This window comes from Jaculus jaculus, chromosome 18 (assembly GCF_020740685.1).
Source record: "Jaculus jaculus isolate mJacJac1 chromosome 18, mJacJac1.mat.Y.cur, whole genome shotgun sequence".
NCBI classification, from domain to species: domain Eukaryota; kingdom Metazoa; phylum Chordata; class Mammalia; order Rodentia; family Dipodidae; genus Jaculus; species Jaculus jaculus.
In genome coordinates, this window is record NC_059119.1 from 53,919,671 (window position 1) to 53,943,883 (window position 24,213).

Sequence of the window (24,213 nt, forward strand, 5' to 3'; positions counted from 1 at the left end):
ATTCCACTTGGCTTTCCTGAAAGCTTTGCAGAAATTTCTTTGCCTAGGAATCTCCTCAGGTATTCTCAGTCTTCCTGAGTACCACAAATGTTATCAGTGAATAATATTTTAATATTTAGCAAATTAAGAAAGATGTGTTGTTTTTAAGTTTTCATTTAAGATTTGTTTTTGAAATAGAAAAATGTATGAAGAGTGGCATATTTTGTGTTTTAAATTTCTGCGTTTTAAGGGAATAATGATTTTCTGTATTTTGAAGTCCTCTAACTCCTTAAATTAGTCTGTGTATGTTGTTACCTGCCTGAGCTGTTGACTGCAAGTGCATTTGATTCTAAATAGGTCACAACAGTAGGTAGAATGTTAGAAGGGGAAGGAAACTTAGATCACTTGTCTAGGAATGATAGATAAGTTTCACCTCACGTGCGATTTCCAATTCCATCTCTAGTCAATCAGTAACTGTTCTGAGGTGGAGAAGTAGCCCACATCTGTTATGTATTCTCAGAACTAACAGAACTCTACCTTTATTGCAGGAGGTACTGAATCCATGGATCGGTTATGATAGCCTAAGGTTATACAGCTACTTAGTGGCTTTTTAGCTGAAATATCTTTCTTTCATTTTTAGAGTTTCCATATAGTATTCATGTTAAATGTTACATTATCCTGTTAATCAGAAACTAACTTAAATAGTGTCTGATTTTTTTTTTTTTTTTTTTTTTCCCCTTCGAGGTAGGGTCTTATGGTAGCCCAGGCTGACCTGAAATTCACTGTGTAGTCTCAGGGAGGCCTTGAACTCACGTTGATCCTCCTACCTGTGCTTCCTAAGTTCTGGGATTAAAGGTGTGTGTCACCAGGCCTGGTTTGATTTTTTTAATAGCACACTGACATGCTGGTGGACCATGCTTTTCCCATGAAATTTAAGTAAAGGTGCAAAACATGACAGTAGGATAGTTTCGGGTTCATTTCATTCATTCAGTATGCTAGCTGTAAGAGCAGACTAGTGTAGCAGTTTCTGTTACTGTCTTCGTGTGTCTTCTGTGTTGACTTGTGAGTTCATAAAAGGAACTAAGCCTGTAAACATTTTACTTTATGGTTTTGGGATAGATTATTTCATTTTTGAGTAGTTAGCAGTAACATAAAGCTTTGTTTTTTGGATACAAAAATACCTGAAAGTTTTAAAATCTAGGAATATTCTATGATTTCTACCTCAAATCTCTAAATTGTAGGGGTAATTCTAATTTCTCAGGTCTATTTTTTCTTGTGAAGTAAATAGCTTAATTTCTTTTTTAAACTGTTAAAATAATTTGTGTCTTCTATAAGATGTATGGAAAGACAGAAATCATTTTCTTTTTTAAACTTGAGTGGTAAACTAAAATTTTTTCTGAATAAAATTTCTTCCTTATGTCAGAATTAATTACTAAGTTCAATAAGCTGTTACCATAAAATGTAAGGCATGAAGGTGTAAATTGAATTGCTGGTTTATTCAGTTTCTATGTGTTTTTCTTATTTTTTTTTAAAGTATAATTTATAAAAGGCTACTAATTTCTGAAGTCATAAAACTCATGAATATATGAAGTTTTTTTAAATGTTCTTTTTCAAGAAAGAAATGTGTTTACAGGAAGAATGATGTTTAAACATTTCTAGGGTTTTTTTGGGGGGGGGTGTTACAGCTGTTGGCATCTCCTTGGACATCTGCAGCCTTGTGGCAGGTCCAGCGCAGGCGCTTCAGTCCTTTGGCTTTTGGCCAGCGCCGACATTGGCCTTGGCAGGGCCCTCACTTTCTTCATGCTCTTCTTGCATTCTTTTTGTTTCTTGCGCTTTTTTTTCCTTCCCTCTCATATAGGCCACGTCCTACAAGTCTGTTTGGGCTCATTTTCTGTACACAATCCAAAGAATCGTACGTATCAGCTTGTCTTGCCACCACCAACATGAGTTCTGAATCCAAATGCAAAGATATATCTGGTATGATTTTGTACATTTTGGCTAGTTTTTTCCTTTTTTTTATTTTGAGGTTGGGTCTCTGGCCCAGGCTGACCTGGAATTAGTCTCAGAGTAGCCTCCAACTCACGGCGATCTTCCTACCTCTGTTTCCCGAGTGCTGGGATGAAAGGTGTGCGCCACCATGCCTGGCTTTTCCTGGATTTCTGACTTGGCTACCGTAGCCTTCCCTGGGTGAAGGACATGACCGTTTGTTTCCTCTGAAGCAGCTGGTCAAGTACTTCCTGGTCCGGATGGTTTCTGCGCCCTTCATGATGGTGGCAGTCCTCCAGCAGCAAGGAGGGAAAAGGGCCTAGGGCTGTTTTTGTCATGGTGTGATTTACCTGAAATTTAATGCATAACATAGTATAGGCTGTGAATTTTAATTTCAAATCACACTTGGCACAGTTTCATTGGATAACTAAACTCAGAATTAAACTAGGAGTTTATCATTATTTTAATTGAATTTATTTTTTATGACCCAGTTTTTAACTCTTTGACAGACTGTTAAAAGTTTGAATTTTCTGTTTTTGCCAATGTGAGACTCAAGCAAGATTTGATCAGAATTTTGAGTCAGTGAGGAAAATAAAATATAAGGCATATGTCCCCTCCCCCTCTCTACAAGGAAACTAAGGAGTCTAAGGAGAGGGGTCAGAGGTTAAATGCCATGTGGATTGTGATCTTCCCCTTCACCTCTGAGATTTTGGTTTTGAAACAAACTAATTTTCTCTTGTGCTACTGTTTAAATTAATGTGAATGAATTCAGCTAGAAAATTTTTTGTCAAATAGTCCCAAAACTACATTAGTTAGAAATAGATGAGATGAAGTCATTCACAAAATTTTGTGTGAGTCCTTGTTGCTATGTTTTAGAAGGGACTTTGGTTGGTTATAAGTCTTGAGTCTGTTACCTAAAAGTGTTGTCATTTGTAGCCTTTGAAATACTTTTCCACCTCAGAGTATATGTATAGCCATTTTTGTCAGTCATCAAAGTTATGGTGCCCGTGTCATCAAATATTTCATTTTAGATTTGAGGGAGTATAATTCTTTTTCCATTGTAATGTGTTTGGTTCTATAAATTAAATTTACTATTTTTTAAGATAGTTGGTTTATCTAGACTCTTGAAAACTATCTCTGTGTATGTGTTTACACATGGGCACTGGCTGTTTACATACAGCTTTATAACATTTAGAGCACTGGTTAGTGTAAAGTGTGTTGTTTTTGTCAACTCAAACTTTTTGTAGAGGGGTTAAATGCTCACTTCTCCATTTCTCTAGGTATATGCCTCGAGTTTTCAGTCATTCCTTTGTTTTCATTCTGAAATATTTTTCTTACATATGTATTTTTGACAAGATACTTTTTTGGGGAACTTAAGTATTAGTTCTTGATATTTTAATGTACTTCTTACTCTTTTCATCAAGAAGCCAGCTTAAGCCTTGAGATTTATATCATACTGCACTAGTAAGTATGTGGACAGTTAACAGAAACCTCAGTGGACCATTCCTTCTCCCTGGTTAGATACATGCCCCACCTTATGTGGGTCCTGAGGAATCAAACCTAGGTCCTTTGGCTTGGCAAGCCAGTGCCTTAACTGCTAAGCCATCTTTCTAGCTCACAACCACATTTTCTTAATCCATTCCTCTGTTAACTATATGCCTAGGCTGTTTATATAATTTGGCTGTTGTGAATAGTGCTGCAATAAGCATGGATATACAAGTTTCTGTATTATAGGCTGACTTAAAAATCCTTTGGGGGGCTGGAGAGATGACTTCGTGGTTAAGGCGTTTGCCTACAAAGCCAAGGGACCCAGGTTTGACTCCCTAGGATCCATGTTAGCCAGATGCACAAGGGGGTGCACACATCTGGTGTTCATCTGCAGTGACTGGAGGCCCTGGCGCTCCCATTCTCTGTCCTTTCTTTTTTTCTCTCTCTCCCCCTCTTTGTCAAATAAATAAAAATAAAATATTTTTAAAAATCCTTTGGGTTTATATATCTAGAAGTGGTAAGCCTGGGTCATATGGTAATTCTGTTTTTTTATTTTTTTTTGAGGAATACCTGCACTTTTTTTTTTGAATATTTTATTTTCATTATGTATAAGAGAGAGAGAGTGGTTGTGCCAGGGCCTTTAGCCAGTGCAAACAAACTCCAGATGCATGCACCACCGTGTGCATCTAGCTTGTGTGGGTTCTGGGGGATCAAACCTGGGTTCTTAGGCTTCGTAGTCAAAGTGCTTTAACCACTGAGCCATCTCGCTCTGCAGTGACTGGGGCTAGTTCACCTTTTCAAAGCAGTGCATATGGGTTCCCTTCCTCCCATATCTTTGTTAGCATTTATTGTTTTCTTTATGAAATCCATTCTGACCTAGTTGGGAATGGAGTCTCAGTATGGTTTTGTTTCTTCCTTGATGGCTAAGGATGTTGAGTATTTTTTGTATGTTTATTAGCCATTTGTACTTCTGTTTGTTTCTCTCTGCCTGCAGATGGATGGTTGGATGGATGGATGGATGGATGGATGCATACATACATACGCATCTGATAACAGCTGGCTTCAAACTCTCTGTGATCCTTGTACTTGTGCCTCCCTAATTCTGGAATTAAAGGCGTAAATCACTGTTTTGCTTTTGATATTCTTTTTAACATTTCTTTGAAGTATGGGGTTAGCAAGCCTATGATTCTAGTTATCTATACTTGTAAATTTTATTTTTACTATCTTGTTCATGTAATTATGTTTTTTCTAGGCATAATAACTGATATTTCTTTCATATCGAATAACCATGCAGAAAAGACAGCATGTTGATTTTGTTTTTTAAAGAGGTAGGGTCTCTCTTTAGCCTTCACTGACCTGGAACTCATAGTCTAGCGTTCCTCGTTCCTCAGCATCCCAGTGCTGGGATTAAAGGTGTATGCCACCACACCCCACCCATGTGGAATTTTGTAAGTAAATTTTTCAATTTAATATAGTGAGTGTCTACTTGCATCTAAACAAGGGTTCTGCATTGAGTTTACATCTTTATATAGGAGTTGCAGAAATGAGATAAATAAAATGTAGGATAAAAGCGGACTTCTCTTAGAGGATAGATTCTTTAAACTTATGTAGGTTAGACCTTTTTAAAAGAATCTATTCAAATCCAGATTTCTTTGACATTGTGGGGGAGTGAATAGTTTCTTAGGTGTGGCATCTCATTCCCCCACAGTGTCAAAACGAATTGAGTTGAGTCAGAAAAAAGTATAGATAAATTAAACAGTATTTATAAGTAGGGTACCCTACTTACATAGGTTGTGGGGAAGCCATAGATAGTTTTTTTTTTTTTAATTTTTATTTATTTATTTATTTGAGAGCGACAGACACAGAGAGAAAGACAGATAGAGGGAGAGAGAGAATGGGCACGCCAGGGCTTCCAGCCTCTGCAAACGAACTCCAGATGCGTGCGCCCCCTTGTGCATCTGGCTAACGTGGGACCTGGGGAAATGAGCCTCGAACCGGGGTCCTTAGGCTTCACAGGCAAGCACTTAACTGCTAAGCCATCTCTCCAGCCCCATAGATAGTTTTTTAAGGATGGTTAGCATGCTTGCATTTGTGAAAAATTAAGTGACTGTGGGAAGGGGGGGGGTTAGAGGTTACACAGCCAGGGTATGCAAGGAGACCAGTGTGGAGCATCTGAAATACGGAGTAGAAGCAGTACCACCACTTGGGTTTGTCTGGGGTTAACGTTGATCTTGTAAGGAGGGCGCTTTGTGAAACACAAGTGCATGGAGTCGAGTGTGAATCAAGTTGCACTGTGTGGCTGGCTGACTTGTAATCATGAGAGATGAGGGCCTAACGTTGAAGTCCCCGAAACTGAAGAAAAGATAGGAAAACAAGTAGTTTTTATTTTATAACATTGGGGGCTGGAGAGATGGCTTAGCAGTTAAGCGCTTGCCTGTGAAGCCTAAGGACCCCAGTTCGAGGCTTAATTCCCCAGGACCCACTTTAGCCAGATGCACAAGGGGGTGCATGCGTCTGGAGTTCGTTTGCAGTGGCTGGAGACCCTGGTGTGCCCATTCTCTCCCTCTCTCTCTCTCTCTCTCTCTCTCTCTCTCTCTCTCTCTCTCTCTGTCAGTCTTAAATAAATAAATAAAAAATAATTGATAACATTGACAGCTTGCTGAGGATGGGAGTTTTGTGGAATAACAGTAGATGGCTTTAAGTTTAAGGTTATAGTCCCTCATTAGATGATGCTCGAGGAGGTTTTGGTTTTCCTCCGTTTATCTGCTTTTCATAAATTGCTTCATTCCTCATTGATCACGTCTTAATATCTTTCTACCTCTAATTAGTTTCTTTTTTTAAAAAAAAATATTTTTATTTAGGGCTGGAGAGATGGCTTAGCGGTTAAGCGCTTGCCTGTGAAGCCTAAGGACCCCGGTTCGAGGCTCGGTTCCCCAGGTCCCACGTTAGCCAGATGCACAAGGGGGCACACGCGTCTGGAGTTCGTTTGCAGAGGCTGGAAGCCCTGGCGCACCCATTCTCTCTCTCCCTCTATCTGTTCTTCTCTCTGTGTCTGTCGCTCTCAAATAAATAAATAAATAAAATTAAAAAAGATTCTTAAAAAAAATTTTTTTTATTTAGAAGAGAGAAGAGAGAACCAGAGAGAGAATGAGCACACCAGGGTCTCCAGCCACTGCAAGCAAACCTCAGATGCATGTGCCCCCTTGTGCATCTGGCTTACATGGGTCCTAGGGAATTGAACTGGAGTCCTTTGGCTTTGCAGGCAAGCACCTTAACTGCTAAGCCGTCTCATCAGCCCCCTAATTGGGTTTATAATCTGTTTTGAATTAGATATTCAGGTTTATTAGAAGTATTTCTAAAATAAAGAAATTTTCCTTTGGGATATGTTTAATAAAGAATGATGTACACTTTTTAATAAAATTTAATAATTTAACAAAATTATTAGAATGTTATCATCTTTCCATCTGTCAGAAGTGTCATTTGCATTCATTTATAAACATTTAAGCCATGCGTGGTGGTGCATGCCTTTAATCCCAGCACTTGGGAGGCAGAGGTAGGAGGATTGCCATGAGTTTGAGGTCACACTGAGACTCAGTAGTGAATTCCAGGTCAGCCTGGGCTAGAGTGAGACCCTACCTCGTAAAACCAAATAATAATAATAATAATAATTCTAACACTAATTTGATAGGAACTACAATCTGGGCTCAAATTTCTCTTTTTCAAGAGATTATTTGAATCAAGTTCCAAACAAGTTTTGGTTATTTTCAGAGTTGTTTTTTAAAGATAGTTAGTTACACTAGTGTGAACCATTTTAGTAAAAGCTATTCTAGGAGTAAGATACTGTTTTGACAGGCATTTTGGCTTGAACTTAAGTTTTAGTTCTTCCTGCAAGAAAATACTAAAATAGCTGTTTGCCTATATTTTATGATTTTAAACATAGAAAATGTCCCAAAAGGGGAAAATGTAGGTGTATTGTACTCCTCCTTATCTAGAAATCTAGGGTAAGTGGAAGTTTGAATTGGTTTGAGAAGGTTCAGATTTGAGGGAAGCCACATCTCTATAGAACTCCATACAAGATGTGGGACTACCATTGTAACTACTTGTATGATGTTATATACAGTATCTTCTGTCTCTCTGGACCTAAGTTTTCTTATCTGTAGCATATAGAATGCTTGGTTTTTGTTTGTTTGTTTTTGAGGTAAGGTCTTGCTCTAGCCCAGGCTGACCTGGAATTTACTATGTAGTCTCAAGCTGACCTGGAACTCACAGAGATCCTTTTACCTCTACCTTCAGTGTTGGGATTAAAGGCATGTGCCACCACACCTGGTGAATCTTTATTTTGAGCATTTCTTTAGTTCTTACTTTTTGCGTTTTAGTTCACATTTACCCTTGGCTTTAACAGGATTCTCAGAGTTGGATTGGTGGAAACAATGAGCCATTGACCGGTTTCACTTGGCGAGGTGGTTGTGAGAGAGAAACAACGGGTATACAAGTTTGGAATGAAGTGTTTGTGATCGACAGACCTAACGGAACAAAAGTAAAAATCTATTTACACTTGTTACTTTTTTCTCCTGTATTCTTTCTAGAGCTATTTTCTGGTATTGAAAATGTAAACAACACAGAACTATTAATGTCTGCTAACTTTAACTATAGATTATAAAGTTAAAATGTATAGTTCATGAGTACTTCTCTTGATTGCTGCTTTGAAGTTCACTTACAGTAATCTCTGGTAACTGATTTTTGCGAATCTTTGTTAAGTGTTTTAAACTTCTACCCTCCTAGGTGGCTGTGCTGCTAATGGATACCCAGGGTGCCTTTGATAGCCAGTCAACTATTAAAGACTGCGCGACAGTGTTTGCTCTGAGCACCATGACCAGCTCTGTGCAGGTGAGGCTCAGCGGTAGGATCAGTTTATATTATCATACTACCTTTGGCTTTGGCCACCCTGCAGAAAATGCTTTCTATTGAAGAAAAACAAAGGGTTAAGGTTACAGTGAGTTACTTATGTTTCTTGTTATTTATTTACATTTCCATGCTTGTTTGTCTGGTTCATAATGGGAACTTCTATGCTTTGAACAGATATACAAAGGAAGCAGTATGCCAGTATTTTAATACCTTGATTTTTATCAAATTTTCAATGCTTTTTTTTCTTGAAGGAAAAGTTATTGCCTGTTAATCTGAAAATAAAATCAGTCATATGGCTGCCAAATCAGAAACAAAACAGAAAATAAAAAATAAAAAAATAACAAAGAAATCCCAAGCAATTAAATATAGAAGTCTAGTTTCTTCATTTGGTATCTCTGACAATAGTTCTTGAGTATTTGAACTAAAGGAAATCGAAACATATAGTTTAGGAAATCAAAATGCTAACTTATATAAATTAAGGATTTCTAGCACCTGCTTAGTTTAGAAAGGGCTAAAATTGCATCTTGTCATTCTAATTGCTTTTTTCTAGTACATTCTACTTCATACTAGGTTATTTCTATAATCTAGAGTGATTAATGAGTTAAATTAACATGTATCACTTGTAGGTCTTTCCTTTTCTGAGATCATCTATGATTTAAATGAATAATTAATTGTTGAGGCTGTAGCCTGTTAAGTCCAGCTGGTAATAGTGTATCAAGAATTTTGTTTGGGAGCTGGGCCTGGTCTCGCATGCCTTTAATCCCAGCACTTGGGAGGCAGAGGTAGGAGGATCACCGTGAGTTTGAGGCCACTCTGAGTCAACATAGTGAATTCCAGGTCAGCTTGGGCTAGAGTGAAACCGTACCTCAAAAATAAATAAATAAATAGATAAATAAATAATATTTGGATATTTTTGCAAGATAAAGACATTTTCCAGTGTTAGCTCATAGGTGATATTGCTCCATTGTCTTAAAATTTCTGTGGTGATTTCCAGAAATGTCATATAAGCGGTCTCTTGTTAGTTCTTGTTTCCCTTCTTCCTTAATTTGAAGTTCCTAAGTGTCAGAGAAGAAAGAAGACTGGATATTAATATGAGTTGAAAGAGGAATGCTCTTCACTTATTTCTGATTATCATAGGTTGGTAGATATATTATAGATCAGTGATATATTTAAGAACCCTCAAAAATCTCCTTGTCATTTTATTCTGCCTTTTTCATTGATCTTGCAAACATGGCATGACTAGTTCCTTTGAAGTAAGCAGAAGCTATCTCTTCGTATTTTTCACGTTTTAACCCCTCAAGGTAGCTGGCACTAGGGCTTGCCTGAAATCATTTGGAGGGAACTCTCACTGGTAAAACTTGTTGTTTGATACTCTTAATTATTCAAAATTTTGATAGGAGATCTGATTTTGGATAGCAACGTACATAACATTTTGTTATCTGGAACATCTTGCTTATCACACTCCTGGTAGTTGTTGTGTGCAGTTAGATGAGCTCTCAGTGTGGTAATGCATATGCAAGTGCTCTGTGAACTCTCAAACAACCAGGAAGAATGAGAGTCGGTATGGCTTTCTTGCTGACCTTAGATGGTATTTGTCCTTTCCTAAACAAGATGTGGCTGCCAGGTGTGGTGGTGCACTCTGTATCTCAGCACTTGGGAGGCTGAGATAGGAAAGTTATGGATTTAGGACCAGCCTGAGCTATAGAGTGAGAGCTAGTTTGAGGCTATCCTGGGAGATGTTATCTTAAAATAAAATAAAATATGAGCTTGTTGATAGACTAGTGGCAATTTGATCTTGTTATTTATTTGTTTTCATTATTTATTTATTATATTTTGAGATAGAGTCTCATTCTAGCATAGGATGGCCTGGAACTCTTGTAGCTCCAGGCTGGCCTCGAACTCACAGCAGTACTTGTACTTCATCCTTGAGTGCCAGGGTTAGAGGTGTGTGCCACCACACCATGTTTGTTTGCTTTTGAAACAGATTCTTAGTACTTCAAGTATAAGTCAGTATACTAAGAACTAACGACTCTTTCTGCTTTGTAACCTAATCCTGCTGCCGGAAGGATTGATCTGTACCCATGTTCTAAAAGTTTAGGCCCCATGGAGCAGAATAGGTTGGTTTTGAAGTTACCTTTTAAGTTTAAAGCTTAATCATCCTAGCCATTAATTTTTATATATCCTACTTAGAATTAATCAGTGACCTTTCATCAACATTATTTCTGTATTTTTAAAATTAGATTTATTTATTTAATAGAGTCAGAGACAGAAAGAGGCAGACAGAGTGATTATGGGTACCCCAGGGCCTCTTGCCACTGCAAATTAACTCCAGAAACATGTGTCACTTTTTGCATCTGGCTTTCTGTGGGTACTTGGGAATTGAACCCAGGCCTTCAGCTTTGTACTTCCTTATCTACAAATTCATCTACAGTATCACCTACTTACTGTTAGAACAAATTGTTCTCTTTGGAGGAACCCTGTTTACTTAGAGATTATTTTTTAGCAGAGATGATAGCTATAGTTATAATGTCAGTAGCAGCCTGGATTCTCTTCTAAAGAGGTATCTCAAATTTCTCTTTGCTGAGAATATTTAGAGCTGTTATTGTCAATGCTGGTCTATGTTCCTTGTCAAGCTTCCAAAAAACTCTAGATAGTGCTATAGTGCCACCTACTGCTAATTTTATTTCCCACAGGCTGGTAAAATTTTCATGTCCTTTAGGTTGATGAATTTTAAGCAAAAGAGACCATATTAGGTGCCTGGCATACTGGTGCATGCCTGTAATTGCAGCACTCGGAAATGCCAGTACTTGGAAGGCGAAGGAGGAGCATTATGAGTTTGAGGCCAGCCTGGCCACATAGGGCGGTCTTGTCTCAAAAAGCCCAAAACTTGGGGCTTTGGAGATATAGTTCAGTTGATAAAATAGTTACCTCACAGGCATGAGGACATGAATTTGACCCCCAGCACCCAGGTACAAATGCTTAGTGTGGTAGCCATGGACTTGTAATTCTAGCGTTGGGGAGGAGGAAATAGGTGGATCCCTGAAACTTGCTGGCTAGCCAGTCTAACCTATTTGGTGAGCCTCAGACCAGTGAGAGACCTGCTTCAAAAGGGGGTGAATGGGCTTCCTGCAAATGACCCTCTGGCCTCCGTGCACGTGCACATGCACCAGCACACATCTGCTGACCCATACACATATATGCACACATACATGCGCTCTGCCCACCCTCCAACTGGGAACAAAACACAACCCAAGCAGTCAAATGAAACCCAGAACTCACTGAATGAGAATATGCTCTGTACCAGGGTGGAGGTTATTTTTGTAAAAATTTCGCCCCTTATATTCACCAACTCAGAAAATGAATATTGAATAATCTTTACCTTTCTTCCTTCTCTCTCCCTCTCACTTTTTAGAAAACATTTTTATTTTTATTTATTTGAGAGAGAGAAAGAGGTTTGGGGGGGGGTCAGGAGCGGGGGGGGAAATGGCACTCCAGGGCGTAGAGCCACTGCAAATGGACTCTAGACATATGACATATGTGCCATTTTGTGCATCTGACTTATGTGTGTCCTTTGACTTTTCAGTCAAGTGCCTTAACCACTAAGCTATTTCTCCAACCCTTACCTTTTTTTTTTAAGATTTTATTTTAATTTGTTTATTAGACACACACAGAGAGAGAGAGAGAGAGAGAGTGAGAATGGGCATACCAGAGCCTCTAGCCATTACAAACAAATTCCAGACGCATGCGGCACCACGTGCATCTGGCTTAGTGGGACCTAGAAAATTTGAACCTGGGTCATTAATCTTCACAGGCAAGCACCTTAACTGCAAAGTCATCTCTATAGCCCTACCTTTCTTTTTTTAATGATCATGACATAACTAAGCACATTTTGAGGAACAGGCAAAGAAACATTTTATAGTATTTTTACAGTATATTTTATTTTTATTTATATTTTATTTTACAGTATATTTTACAATATACTGTTTTTGTATTCTTGCCACTTTTAGGCTGTGAATATATGTGTATTTATGAGTTTATTTATTTCAATACCATTCCTTCTCTTTTTATGGGGACAAAAGATGAGATTCTTTCTTTATACCACTGATTAACCTATGGCTAAGTGAGTAATTTGTGTGCAAGTACAAAATAACCTTCATTTCTACAAGGAAAGTTATATACAGGTTGGATATTCAGAATAAAACACTGATTAAAAACAGATTAAAATTTGTTTTAACAGGTGTATAATTTGTCTCAGAATATTCAAGAGGATGATCTTCAACACTTGCAGGTATGTCTCAAACAATATATATCAGAGTTGTAAAATTTAATTCTCACTTTCCTATACTTACTTAGGAGCCTATAAAATTTTTTAATGCTATAAACTTTTAAAGTAATGTCTTTTTTTGTAAGTAGAGATTTCTATATATACTTGATATGTTAGCAGATATGAAATGGTTGGCTTTCAAATGATAGTAAAGATTTTGACATCTGGTACTCTGATATAAACCCAGTTTTTAAAATGTCCTCTTTCTGTTTACTTTGTGGTATTATTTTAAATAACTTGATTTAATAGTTATTTACAGAGTATGGAAGACTTGCAATGGAAGAAATCTACCAGAAACCATTTCAGGTAAATAAGTGTTTTGTTACTTGAATAAATTTACCTATGTGAAGCTGTCAGGCTATGTACTTTTTGAGACACAAAGGTGTTATAAACTGTTTTAGCACCAGTTTTAGTGTTACCATTGACAATGTCGTCATTAACTTGGTCCTAGTTGAAGACCAACAGGATAGGAGACACAAGGGAGCATAGAGTGATTCTTAACACTTCCTCTCAGAAGGCAGCACACCTTTCATTAGATGAGATTTAATTCCGATTCAAGGGAGTATAGAGTGATTCTTAACGCTTTCTCCCAGAAGGCAGTACTCCTTTAACTAGATGAGATCTAATTCCAAAACCTAAGGTAGTGGAGGATTAAGACAGTTGTGTCAGATTTCTTATGACTATGATAAACGGCTATAAAGTATTTGCAGTTTTTTTGTACATTATAAACTGAAGCTAATCTTGATATTCTTTGTTTTGACTTCATAAAGAAAAGACACAAGTAATTTTTTTTTTTTTGAGGCCGGGTCTCACTCTAGCCCAGGCTGACCTGAAATTCACTCTATATTCTTAGGGTGGCCTCAAACTCACAGTGATCCTCCTACCTCTGCCCCCCGACTGCTGGGATTAAAGGCGTGCATCAGCATGCCCAGCTCTAATTTAATATTTTTAAGCAACTGTAATTTTTAAATGATTAGTGGTAGTATTGAGTTAGTTGCATTGATTAGGGGAGAATGACTGCCATTTGTCCATCAGTGTATGGAGTTATTCCTCTGTGCCAGCATTACTGGTGACTATGTTAATAGGGCTACATCAGTTCTGCCTTTTTGCTCTGGCTTACACAGTCACTTCTGTGAAAGAGCTGGGCAGTTACGGCTTCATCTTGTGTAATGCTTGAAGTGTGTTGTGCTTGGCCTTTGTCAGTTATCCTGACCTACGGTAATTACACCAATGTCACGCAACAGTTTTGATTTTTTTTTTTCTCTGTCAGTTTTTAGGGGAGGTTAATGCTACTGGCATGTAGTACATAGAGGCCAGAAATACTTCTCAGTATCTCACAATGCATTTAAGAATTAATCAGACTTAATGTCAGCGGTGCTGAGAAATTTTAACACTGTGTGCACAAAACATGTGTGAAAATGGCCTCTATAACACCAACTACACAATCATTTTAGAACTAGCCTTTTAGAGTTATTTGTGTAGATTTAGAATTATGATCTGGGGCTGGGGAAATGGCTCATCAGATAGAGGCACTTGCAAAGCCTGCTGGTCTGTGTTCGATTCCCAGTACCCACATAAACCAAAGTAGTGTGTGCTTCTGGAGTCTGTGTGCAATAGCAAGAGGACCTGTATACCTTACTCTCTTTCTCATACATACAAATAAAAGAAAGATCTGAATATCTCAGCTTGTAACATCCTTTGTTATTGCATGAGTGACTCCTCATAGTCAGTGAGACTGCCACAGAGAGAGGATTACTTGGAAATACTTGGCTTTAGGTACACCCTTGATTATGGTAACCATTTAATTATTGTTACTTTTGCTTTCTAGGGCTGGGATTGGATCTAGGGTCCCATGTACGATAGCGAAGCATTGAGTTATATATAGTCTCAGCCTGTCTACTGTAACAAAGATGATTTCTGGAAGGGAGATTTCAGTAAACGTGGATTTTTCTTAAGATTTTGTAAGAAATGACTTATGTTTTTTTCTGTATGTAGACATTAATGTTTTTGATTCGAGATTGGAGTTACCCTTATGAGCATTCATATGGTTTGGATGGTGGAAAACAGTTTCTTGAAAAGAGATTACAGGTAAGCCCGTTTCCCGGAGGAAAGAGCGCGAGTCCCACGCCGGGCAGAGTGGGAGTGGAGTGGGCCGCCCTGACTTGCTGGCACTTGCAGTCAGCGTTTCAGTGAAGGGAGCATCTAGGGTTGCCCACGTGATGCGACCAAATGAAAAAGAAATTGCGGTCTTGCCAAAGAAGAAAATGCCTTAGATCAATTAAGAAAAACATTTCTTCTAAATCGAACCACCTCTTGATAAATAAACATTTAGAAGACCAATATTTGGGCTTTTCATTTTTATTTATTTTTAAGTTAAGAAAGATTTAGTGGAAGAAAATAAAGCAGAAAGGAAAAAAAAAAGTGCTGAGCTAGCAAGAGTCCTGAGTGGGTAGTCCCTGTTCAGGGCTTACAGAAAAGAATTTGTGGTGTTTTAAAAGATCCACATATTTTCACTCCTATGCAATGTGCTCATGAAGACATTCCTGGGAAATAATCTCACCAAGATCCTGGTCCTGTATTCCTAAAGGTACATAGGAAGCTTGCTGTTAAGATCTTTCTAGATTATATTCCTTCACATACTGAAAAGATACATACAGATCTTTTTATTTATTTATTATCTGCAGTAGGCTTGTAAGATTTTGTTTTGTTTATGGCATTGGTACGTTTTATGTCTCAACCACATTCAACAATTTGGGGTACAGTGTGATTTTCTTATTTCTAATATTAGAATAAGATCATTTTCTTAGTTTTGTATTGTTTGAAAATTGTTTTCAGACCCTTTAGTTTTTTTAGTTTCCTCAGATGAAATGGACACATTGCACATTAGGCCTCTAAGACAAGGTCTTAAACTTCTCAGCGAAGTGATCCATGTAGTCAGAATATTGCTCGTATCATAGGTATGCAGCTTGATGAATTTGCAAAATGAGCTTGATGTATCACATGCTCCCAGAAGCACCCACTTCCATTTACTGGCACCTAAAACCTCTGTCACTTTTAACTGTCTGATTTTGAACTTCTTGTGAGTAGTATCACATACAGAATTCATTCTTTTTGAATTGTTGTTTTGTTTTTGAGACTAAATTACATTGTTGCATATAGTTACACTGAATGAATAGACAGCTTTTATACATTCTAATATTGATGGAAATTTAGGTAGCTTAAAAATAGCTTAATTATAAACAGTGCATATTTTGTTAGAATGGCTTTTGAGAAGAATATTTGGAAGTGTATAAATGATTATCTAGCTATGCTAGTAATGGTTCACATTACCTTTAATATTTCAGAAAATGCATAACAGTCTGTTCTCAAAATTCTGATATCTAGCATAAGTCGTATCATATATAAAAAGAGTATGGAAATCCTAACTCTAGGGTGTTTGACTGCAGTAGAGCTCTTTAACTCCTATTTGTTCAGGGGCTAATCTTTTTATTTGCAGACAAATTAATAGTTTTTTTGTATCATTTTATTGTGTTTTATTTTGGTAAGTACTTTGAAGGTACATTATTTACTAGTTTCTAAGACACAATCACAACTTGTTATACAGGCATTAGATATTATGATTAATTATATATAGTTTTTGTATCTTAGATAATGTACTTAGGGAAAAAATTGGCTGATTTTTGAAATTGATCAGAAGTAGAGACTTACTAATTTTTTGAATTAATAAAAAAAAAAAGCCAGATGAAACGAAAGTTCTGTAGGAGGCTGAGTTGAGAGTAAATGTATGTAAGTATAGATCTGTATATTCATTTTAAATTACAAATTTCTCTTGCCTCTTTCTACCTTTTACCCCTCTCTTTGTATCTATAGGTAAAACAAAATCAACATGAAGAGCTACAGAATGTAAGGAAGCATATTCACAATTGTTTCTCAAATCTGGGTTGCTTCCTTTTGCCACATCCTGGTCTTAAAGTTGCAACTAATCCTAGTTTTGATGGGAGATTGAAAGGTGGGAATTCCCATTCTTGCTAAAGTTAGAACTTAGTGTTTAGTAGCTGAGAGTTTTGTTTCCTTATGTCTCCTGCTAGTCCTATTCTAGTAGGAGAACATCTTACGCTTTGATGACATTTGATAGTCTGTGTTTTCCTCAGATTTTTCTGTGTGTCAGAATTGTTTTGAGTGTGATAACAAAAGGCTTGAGGTTGACACAATAGTTAGAAAAACAATATCTTGAGTGTCACTTTTTTAAAAAGGTTATTGTAGGTACTTCTTGTTGTCAGATTTGTTTTGGTAGTCCACAATTTGAATTTTAAGAATTATGGGGAAAATGGGGCTATAGAGTAGTGGGGACATTATTTTTTATAGGACATAGGGCATATTTAGATAAACTTTTTTTATTTAAAAAAAAGAATCTACTCAATAGACAATGTACCATTATTTCATAAAACAGAATATTATGAGTCCTTATGAATTAAGTCTTCTTTATTTTTTTGGACTAATATGCTTGCCAATATTGTGCCAACAGATATTGATGAAGACTTTAAACGAGAGCTTCAAAATCTGGTTCCATTGCTGCTTGCTCCAGAAAATTTAGTAGAAAAAGAGATAAGTGGATGTAAAGTCACTTGTAGAGATCTTGTAGAGTATTTTAAGGTAAGTGACCTATAAGACTAAATGGCTCTGTCTAAGATAAGAATGTTGTTAACTTAAAAGTCTTCTGGCCGGGCGTGGTGGTACACACCTTTAATCACAGCACTCGGGAGGCAGAGGTGGGAAGATTGCCATGAGTTTGAGGCCACCCTGAAACTACATAGTGAATTCCAGGTCAGCCTGTGCTAGAGTGAAACCCTACCTCAAGGGAAAAAAAAAGGCTTCTGTATGTATAAGAATTTTTTTTTTTAAGTAAAAGTATTTTTCTGCCTTGAATTTAGTGTAGCAACACTTAAGGACATGTAAAGTTACAACACACTGTCTTTTCTAGACAGTGTTTTCATTCTCAGGTTAACTTTTTCTCCATATGTCATGTGGAGAGAGGAACCATTCATACTGTCATTTATGTGATAATGGCAATTGGGACCATAATTCTGCTCCTAAGCTCTCAGAAAATAATCCCTCAAAGCTCTGAGGACTTAATAAGAGAGCTAACCACATCTACAATGGCTGGTGAGTCTAGGAGAGTGAGTTTAAGTTAGAGCTTATCAGGCTTGTGAATCTGGGTAAATGACATTTTCTCTGTATGCTTTACTAGCTTTCCTTTTTTTTTTTTTTCTTTTCTTTTTTTAAAAGTAGCTTTGTAGCTTTCCTTTCAGAATAAGGTTATTGTCAAGGGTTGTATTATTAATAGTTACAGATGTGAGGGAAAAGACAGTTAACTAAGAACATATTTTTGTTCTTGTTTTACAAATTTGATTTGATTTTCATGCCATGTTTGTTTAGCTGTGAATTAAGTTTGAATCAGTAGAAAGTTGATATGAAAGTGTCTTCTCTTACGGACTTCAAAAAACTTTCTTTTTTTAATCTTTATCTACAAATTAGGTAATTTTTCCCCCATGAGTTAAGGTATGATTTGAAATAAAATACTGAGTTAAAGTGTTTTCTAACAGATCTCTTTAAAACATTGGGAGAAGAGAGAATTATGGATTTTATAAAGTCGAGGGCATTGTGAATGGCTTATAAATAGGCCTAAGTTTTTTTTTTGAATAGTGTGAATTATTTCTATATTTTTAATGATTTTGCTGTGGAGATGTAGAGTCAAATTGTGTGAGACATCAGTACAATGAATCTTCTGCCTTTTTAGGCTTACATTAAAATTTACCAAGGAGAGGAGCTTCCACATCCAAAGTCCATGCTTCAAGTGAGTAAGGAAGAGTGCTGTATGCATGTGAATGTGTGTTGGGGGTGGCTATACCTGTTAATGAGGGAGCAATAAAAACTTGCTTTTTTTTCTGTTCCTTATATATATTTTCTTTCATTAATTTTAATTTATAGTCACACTGATGATATATTTTATCTTTTAGGCAACAGCCGAGGCTAACAATCTTGCTGCAGTAGCAGGAGCAAGAGATCTCTATTGCAAAAGTATGGAGCAGGTTTGTAGCTTGTGTGTGAACTTGATTCCAGAGAAGGGCAGAAGGTGTGTGTGTTTGAGCAGGGAGCTAAGGTGTGCCCCTTCAGCTTGTCGTGTCATGTTTTCCTGTAATTTTTTTTATTTATTTAAAATTATTTATTTATTTATTTATTTGAGAGAGACAGAGAGAGAAAGAGGTACAGAGAATGGGCGCGCCAGGGTCTCCGGTTACTGTGAACAAACTCCAGATGCATGCGCCCCCTTGTGCATCTGGCTAACATGGGTCCTGGGGAATCGAGCCTCGAACTGGGGTCCTTAGGCTTCACAGGCAAGTGCTTAACCGCTAAGCCACCTCTGCTGCCCTCCTGTAATTTTTTTAATGACCTCTGCTGGAAATACTCTGTAAGAACATAGTGTACACGGCTCACGTGCAGAACTGTGTATGCATAAAGTCGTCGTTGCACTTCCTGACCTTAAGCTTAGAGTGCTGTTACTAGCAGCCCCAGCTTACGGCAGATAGCACTTTCTGCATTATGCTCGCCCAGCTACGAAAGTATGTGGTATACTCCATCCTTCGCCGACTTTCTGCCAACAGTCTGTGTGGCTGCTTTGCTCTGGTTGATCAGTGGATCCAGAGAGGGCACTGTAAAGTTCTGTCTTCAGCTTTCAGGGACGTACCCACATTTGGAACATCACTTGCTTGAGTTATACACGTAAGAGCTTGTGAGATGTTTATTAAACAACTGTCAAACCGAGCTATGTAAATGGTTTGATTTCTATGAGACTAAAAACTACGAGCCAGAAACTTCTCTCAGGGTTTCTTTCTAATGTGTTCCCCTAATTTGTCTTGTACAGGTATGTGGTGGGGACAAGCCTTACATTGCGCCCTCAGATCTGGAGCGAAAACACCTGGATCTCAAAGAAGTGGCGATTAAACAGTTTCGTTCTGTGAAAAAAATGGGTGGAGATGAATTCTGCCGTCGTTATCAGGACCAGCTTGAAGCTGAAATTGAAGAAACCTATGCAAATTTCATAAAGCACAATGATGGCAAAAATATCTTCTATGCTGCTCGTACCCCTGCCACACTGTTTGCAGTCATGTTTGCTATGTATATAATCTCAGGACTGACTGGCTTCATTGGCCTAAACTCTATAGCCATCTTGTGTAACCTTGTCATGGGGCTAGCACTGACGTCCCTTTGTACTTGGGCTTATGTTAAGTACTCTGGGGAATTCAGAGAACTTGGAACAATGATTGATCAGATTGCTGAAACACTGTGGGAACAGGTTGGTATCTATCTTTTGTTCTACAGCGAATGGTCTCTTGATTCCTTCCTCCTTACCTCTTGTCCCATACAGTATTGGTACAACCTGCTTTCCTTTACATGAGGAACGACATCAAGTCTGCTCTCTGTTTGGGGTGGGTGTAGAATCTATATTAACTGGAGGTTTCTTTTTCTTTAAAGTCATAATTATAACACTTTGCTTAGCCTAAATCTTCGGTTGATTCTTAGTGATGGACCCGATTATGCCTGATAGTGGGCAAGGCTAGAATTGTTAATAATGTCCTTTTTTTGACTAAAGAAAATACTATCAATGAAGAATTTTAAAGGTAAGGAAAAGAATTTTGGAAGCATAGTCACTGCTTTGGGAGGGAAATTTTTCTTCTAACATCAGCGAGCAACAATACAGGAGAGATACTGGAAAGCAGGTCTTCGCTTGCCTTCTCTGAAGAAAGTGCTGATTTATTGGTGTGCTCAAGGAATAGCTCTACAGAGCTTTCTTTCCAAGGAAGTCTTGACATCTGTTCCATGGAGATACACTGGACAAAGCCGAACACCACAGTGGAGATGCCAACATCCATCACAGTCTCTCATATCAAGTCAGAGGTCAGAGTCAGGCTGACACCTTTTGTCCAGAAAATGCCTGCCTAGAAGAGCTATTTGTGTATGTGTCACCTGCCAAGAATATCATGGAAATGATTACCCTGAAGTACTTCAGCATTGTATCAAGGACTTTTATAATTGAAGCTGCAGTTGTTACCGATGAGCAATACACAGCAGGAAGTGTGTTAGGGCTTCAGGTTCAAACCCAAGAAGTAGACATGTTTTAGAAAGCTGGCGTGATGCTCGCTTTCCGTATGGTAATGTGCTTGGGGCTCTGGGAAGCACCCAGCTGTATAACTGGATATTTTTCTCTTTTGAAAAGTACTCCAGCTGGGCATGTGGCACACACCTTTACTCCCAGCATTTGGGAGCCTAAGGTAGGAGGATCACAATCAGTCTAGGCCATCCTGGTGCTACAGAGTGAGTTCCAAGTCAGCCTGGGTTAAAATGAGACTCTGACTCAGAACAAAAACGAAGTATTAAGACTTGTAGTTCGGGTGTGTATATTACATGTATATTAAGTTTAAATTTTTATCTCTTAATAACTACTGTTACATGGACTTTGATATTTTCTCATATAAGGTTGATTAAAAGTTATTACTAGCTCACTTTAAAAAAATCTTTAAGCTTTTGAGTCAGTGAGACTAATTGTCTACAACAGGAATTTCAGTAATTGTGCAGTGTCTTTAGAGACACACTCATCTGTTAGTGATGGTTCTAGGATCTGACAGGCACTGTTACTAAAAATGTGGCTACATGAAAGACTCGTTAAAGGGTGTAAAATTATTTTCAGTATAGTGTCATGAGGTAAGGTTATCCCTAGCCAGAGAAGAGCTGTACTTTGCCAACAAACTTTGTCTAAGTTTCTTTTTATTTTTTTTCCTTTTGCTTCAGAGGAGTCCCAGGAAGGTGAGAAACCTACAAAGTCTCAGATTCTTATATATATATCTTATATAAGACTCTTTAGCTTTGAGGCACTCTGAGTCATTTTTCCTAACAAATCACTCCGTGTTTTAGGTGTTTTCCAAACTGTTTGAAGTTACTAGACGTCGAGTGGCCCATCGTGCTCTTTCATCAGCACAGCGACAGAGACTGTCATCCAACAATAACAAGAAGAAAAATTAGACAGTGTTTTTAGCTTTCTTCTCTATCTGAAGTGTTCACACTTACACATGTAGGACAATAAGCAGGACCGTCCTGCTTACATGCTGTGTACATACCAGATTTGATGCTGCATATAGGGTATGGAATTGCACATCCATCTCATAGGATCTGTAAATGGTTTGAATGAGAGGAAAGTAACTTTTATTGCATTATAAAATGTCTAACTGCATTATTTGTAGCATCATAATATTTTTGGGGAGAATCATCTTTTTATTTCTCACATTCCTGGTTATTTTTGTCATTGCTTTGAATTGAATTTTTATATCTATTTTTATATGTAACTCTTTTTTTACCTCATGTTTTTGTTTGTTTTGCACATCTCTCATACCACAGGTATTGAAGCCCCTGGGTGATAATTTGATGGAGGAAAACATAAGGCAGTCTGTAACAAACTCTATCAAAGCAGGCCTGACTGACCAAGTGTCGCATCATGCCCGATTAAAGACAGACTGACAGTTCATCTCCTCATGGACTCCACTCTCCCTTTTTTTCATGCTTGCTGTACAATGAGAACTCAAGTAAAAATAAACCAAAGTTTACAATCAACTGCAGAAGTAGTTTAGTATAACTGGCTTCACAGATGGCTGCCACAGAGTGTGAAAACTGTTTGTTGGTTTTAAGAAACATTCTTTTAATGGCTCCTGAGACCTGGTGATTGGCTGAGGAGCATTAGTTTATCATGCACACTTGTGCCATGTTTAATTCTTTTCTTTCTTTCTACTTAATCTAATGTTAGTGAAATTTGTCTTATGTAAAAGGATATTTCAGGGAAATATTTTAAGAAATCTATTTAGAATCTCTTTATTATAGTGTCCCATTGAAATTTTAATTTTTAGAGAATTTATGAATCACTGTATCAAGAATCAGATCAGAATGACAATGAAGCCTTTATTGAGCCACATTAAAGTATATATTGCTTTACTGCCTTCAATACCAGTATTACATAAATGCATGGATCAGAAACTTCATGAAAATTACATCACAACTCGTAGCTAAGAAAGTAATTCTGAGGTGTACATTTGTCTTGCCTTTTAAAATTTATAGCCCTGCCCTAAAAGGAGATGCATATCTGGGAAACTGAACTGTCTTTTTGCAGTTTAGCCTTCATGTACATAAAATATGCCATTAATTTTATTGGGGGAGAAATTCCATCCAAAAATGTTGCCTACAGCTATGAGTTAAGAGTGTTTGTACAGTGTGTAGCTTTTATTTTCTAAAATCACAGATAGGGCATGTACATGGATTATAAATATATAAATACAATTTTGTATTAAAAGTTTTGTAGTTTATGGCAAAATCTGGTTCTGTGGTAGGCTTATAAGTACAGTCCCTGTGAAAGGAATGTTTGTGGCTCACGTCAGTGTGAATGCATAGACAATTTGAAGTTTTGATATATTTGTGATATTTATCTTCCTTGAGCACTGCAATCTCACCCCTAAGGGAACTCAATGGGAATGTTTATTGTGACTTGTCCTCTGTTGTATTTTAAAGTTATTTCCTGTAATTTATTTTCAGTACATAATTAAAATTTTGTTGTATATATAAAATGAAACTTGTGGTTCTTTTCAAGGGAATTCTTCAAGTATATTCCACTCCATAATTCATATTTGTTTATATTGAAAAATGCATGAGCAGGATACACCCAAGCTGAGAGCTCAAAGGTATTGTACTTCAAAGCTAAGCTTGTAAAAAATTATTTTTCTGTGTCTATATATGTGAGGGAATGTTTGTTGTGAGTTAGCCTAGCTGGAGATTTACTACTTCACTTACGCTCTGTCCACACTCTCCTTTCCTCCCTCCTTCCCTCACCCCTCCTCCCTCCCTGCTCTTCCTTCCCTCCCTCTTTCCCTCCCTCCTTCCTTCCCTCTGTGTGCATGTGCGCGTGCCTGTGTTTTATGTAAGGTGAAGGTTTTTTTCAGTGCTTTTGTAACTTTGTTTAGAAATACCCAACCATCTCCATTTGGTTTTTGAGTGGAGAAAATTGAATTACTGAGTTGCATGCATGGAAGGTCTAAGTTTACTTTGGCTAAGATCTCTTCCCTCCTCCCCCATTCAAATTCTGTTTTATCTGGATTGTATTTGTTTTCACTGTATTAAATTGCAACTTCTCATCTGTTCTTAAACATAAAGAATTCATCTGAAAAGTGTCTCTTTATTATTTCTTTTCCGACTCAGTTTTATGAATCATATAAACTTTTTAATGAATGAAAAAATACATGGTAAAATAAAAGATTTGTTGTATAATAGCATTTGTTCTGGGGTTCAAAACTTATATAGCTTATTTTTTTAAATTATTTGTGTGTGTGTGTATGTGTGTATGTTTAACACCAGATATTTGTGCCACTCTGTGCATCCATCTTATGGAGACATCTTGGGAACTGAACTCTGGGCTGGTAGGCTTTGCTAGCAAGTAC

The 24,213-nt window shown here is 37.4% G+C and overlaps 1 protein-coding gene across 5 annotated transcripts in view; it reads left to right on the plus strand.

Annotated features, from left to right (window-relative positions):
• The window catches only part of Atl2 (atlastin GTPase 2), a 50,860-nt gene extending 26,917 nt beyond the window's left edge, over positions 1–23,943 (plus strand). For 2 of the 5 annotated variants that reach the window (XM_045137480.1, XM_045137484.1), the window contains exons 3-14: positions 7,856–7,990; positions 8,236–8,340; positions 12,596–12,646; positions 12,932–12,988; positions 14,678–14,770; positions 16,553–16,691; positions 17,208–17,335; positions 18,480–18,536; positions 18,700–18,771; positions 19,605–20,036; positions 21,530–21,544; positions 21,653–22,100. In XM_045137480.1, coding sequence (XP_044993415.1) covers positions 7,856–7,990; positions 8,236–8,340; positions 12,596–12,646; positions 12,932–12,988; positions 14,678–14,770; positions 16,553–16,691; positions 17,208–17,335; positions 18,480–18,536; positions 18,700–18,771; positions 19,605–20,036; positions 21,530–21,544; positions 21,653–21,760 — 1,392 coding nt within the window. In that variant the 3' untranslated portion in view covers positions 21,761–22,100. Of the gene's footprint in view, positions 1–7,855; positions 7,991–8,235; positions 8,341–12,595; positions 12,647–12,931; positions 12,989–14,677; positions 14,771–16,552; positions 16,692–17,207; positions 17,336–18,479; positions 18,537–18,699; positions 18,772–19,604; positions 20,037–21,529; positions 21,545–21,652; positions 22,101–22,132 lie in introns of those variants that run through there. The other 3 variants (XM_045137482.1, XM_045137483.1, XM_045137481.1) reach the window with 2 other exon arrangements.
• The last annotated feature ends 270 nt before the right edge of the window (positions 23,944–24,213 follow it).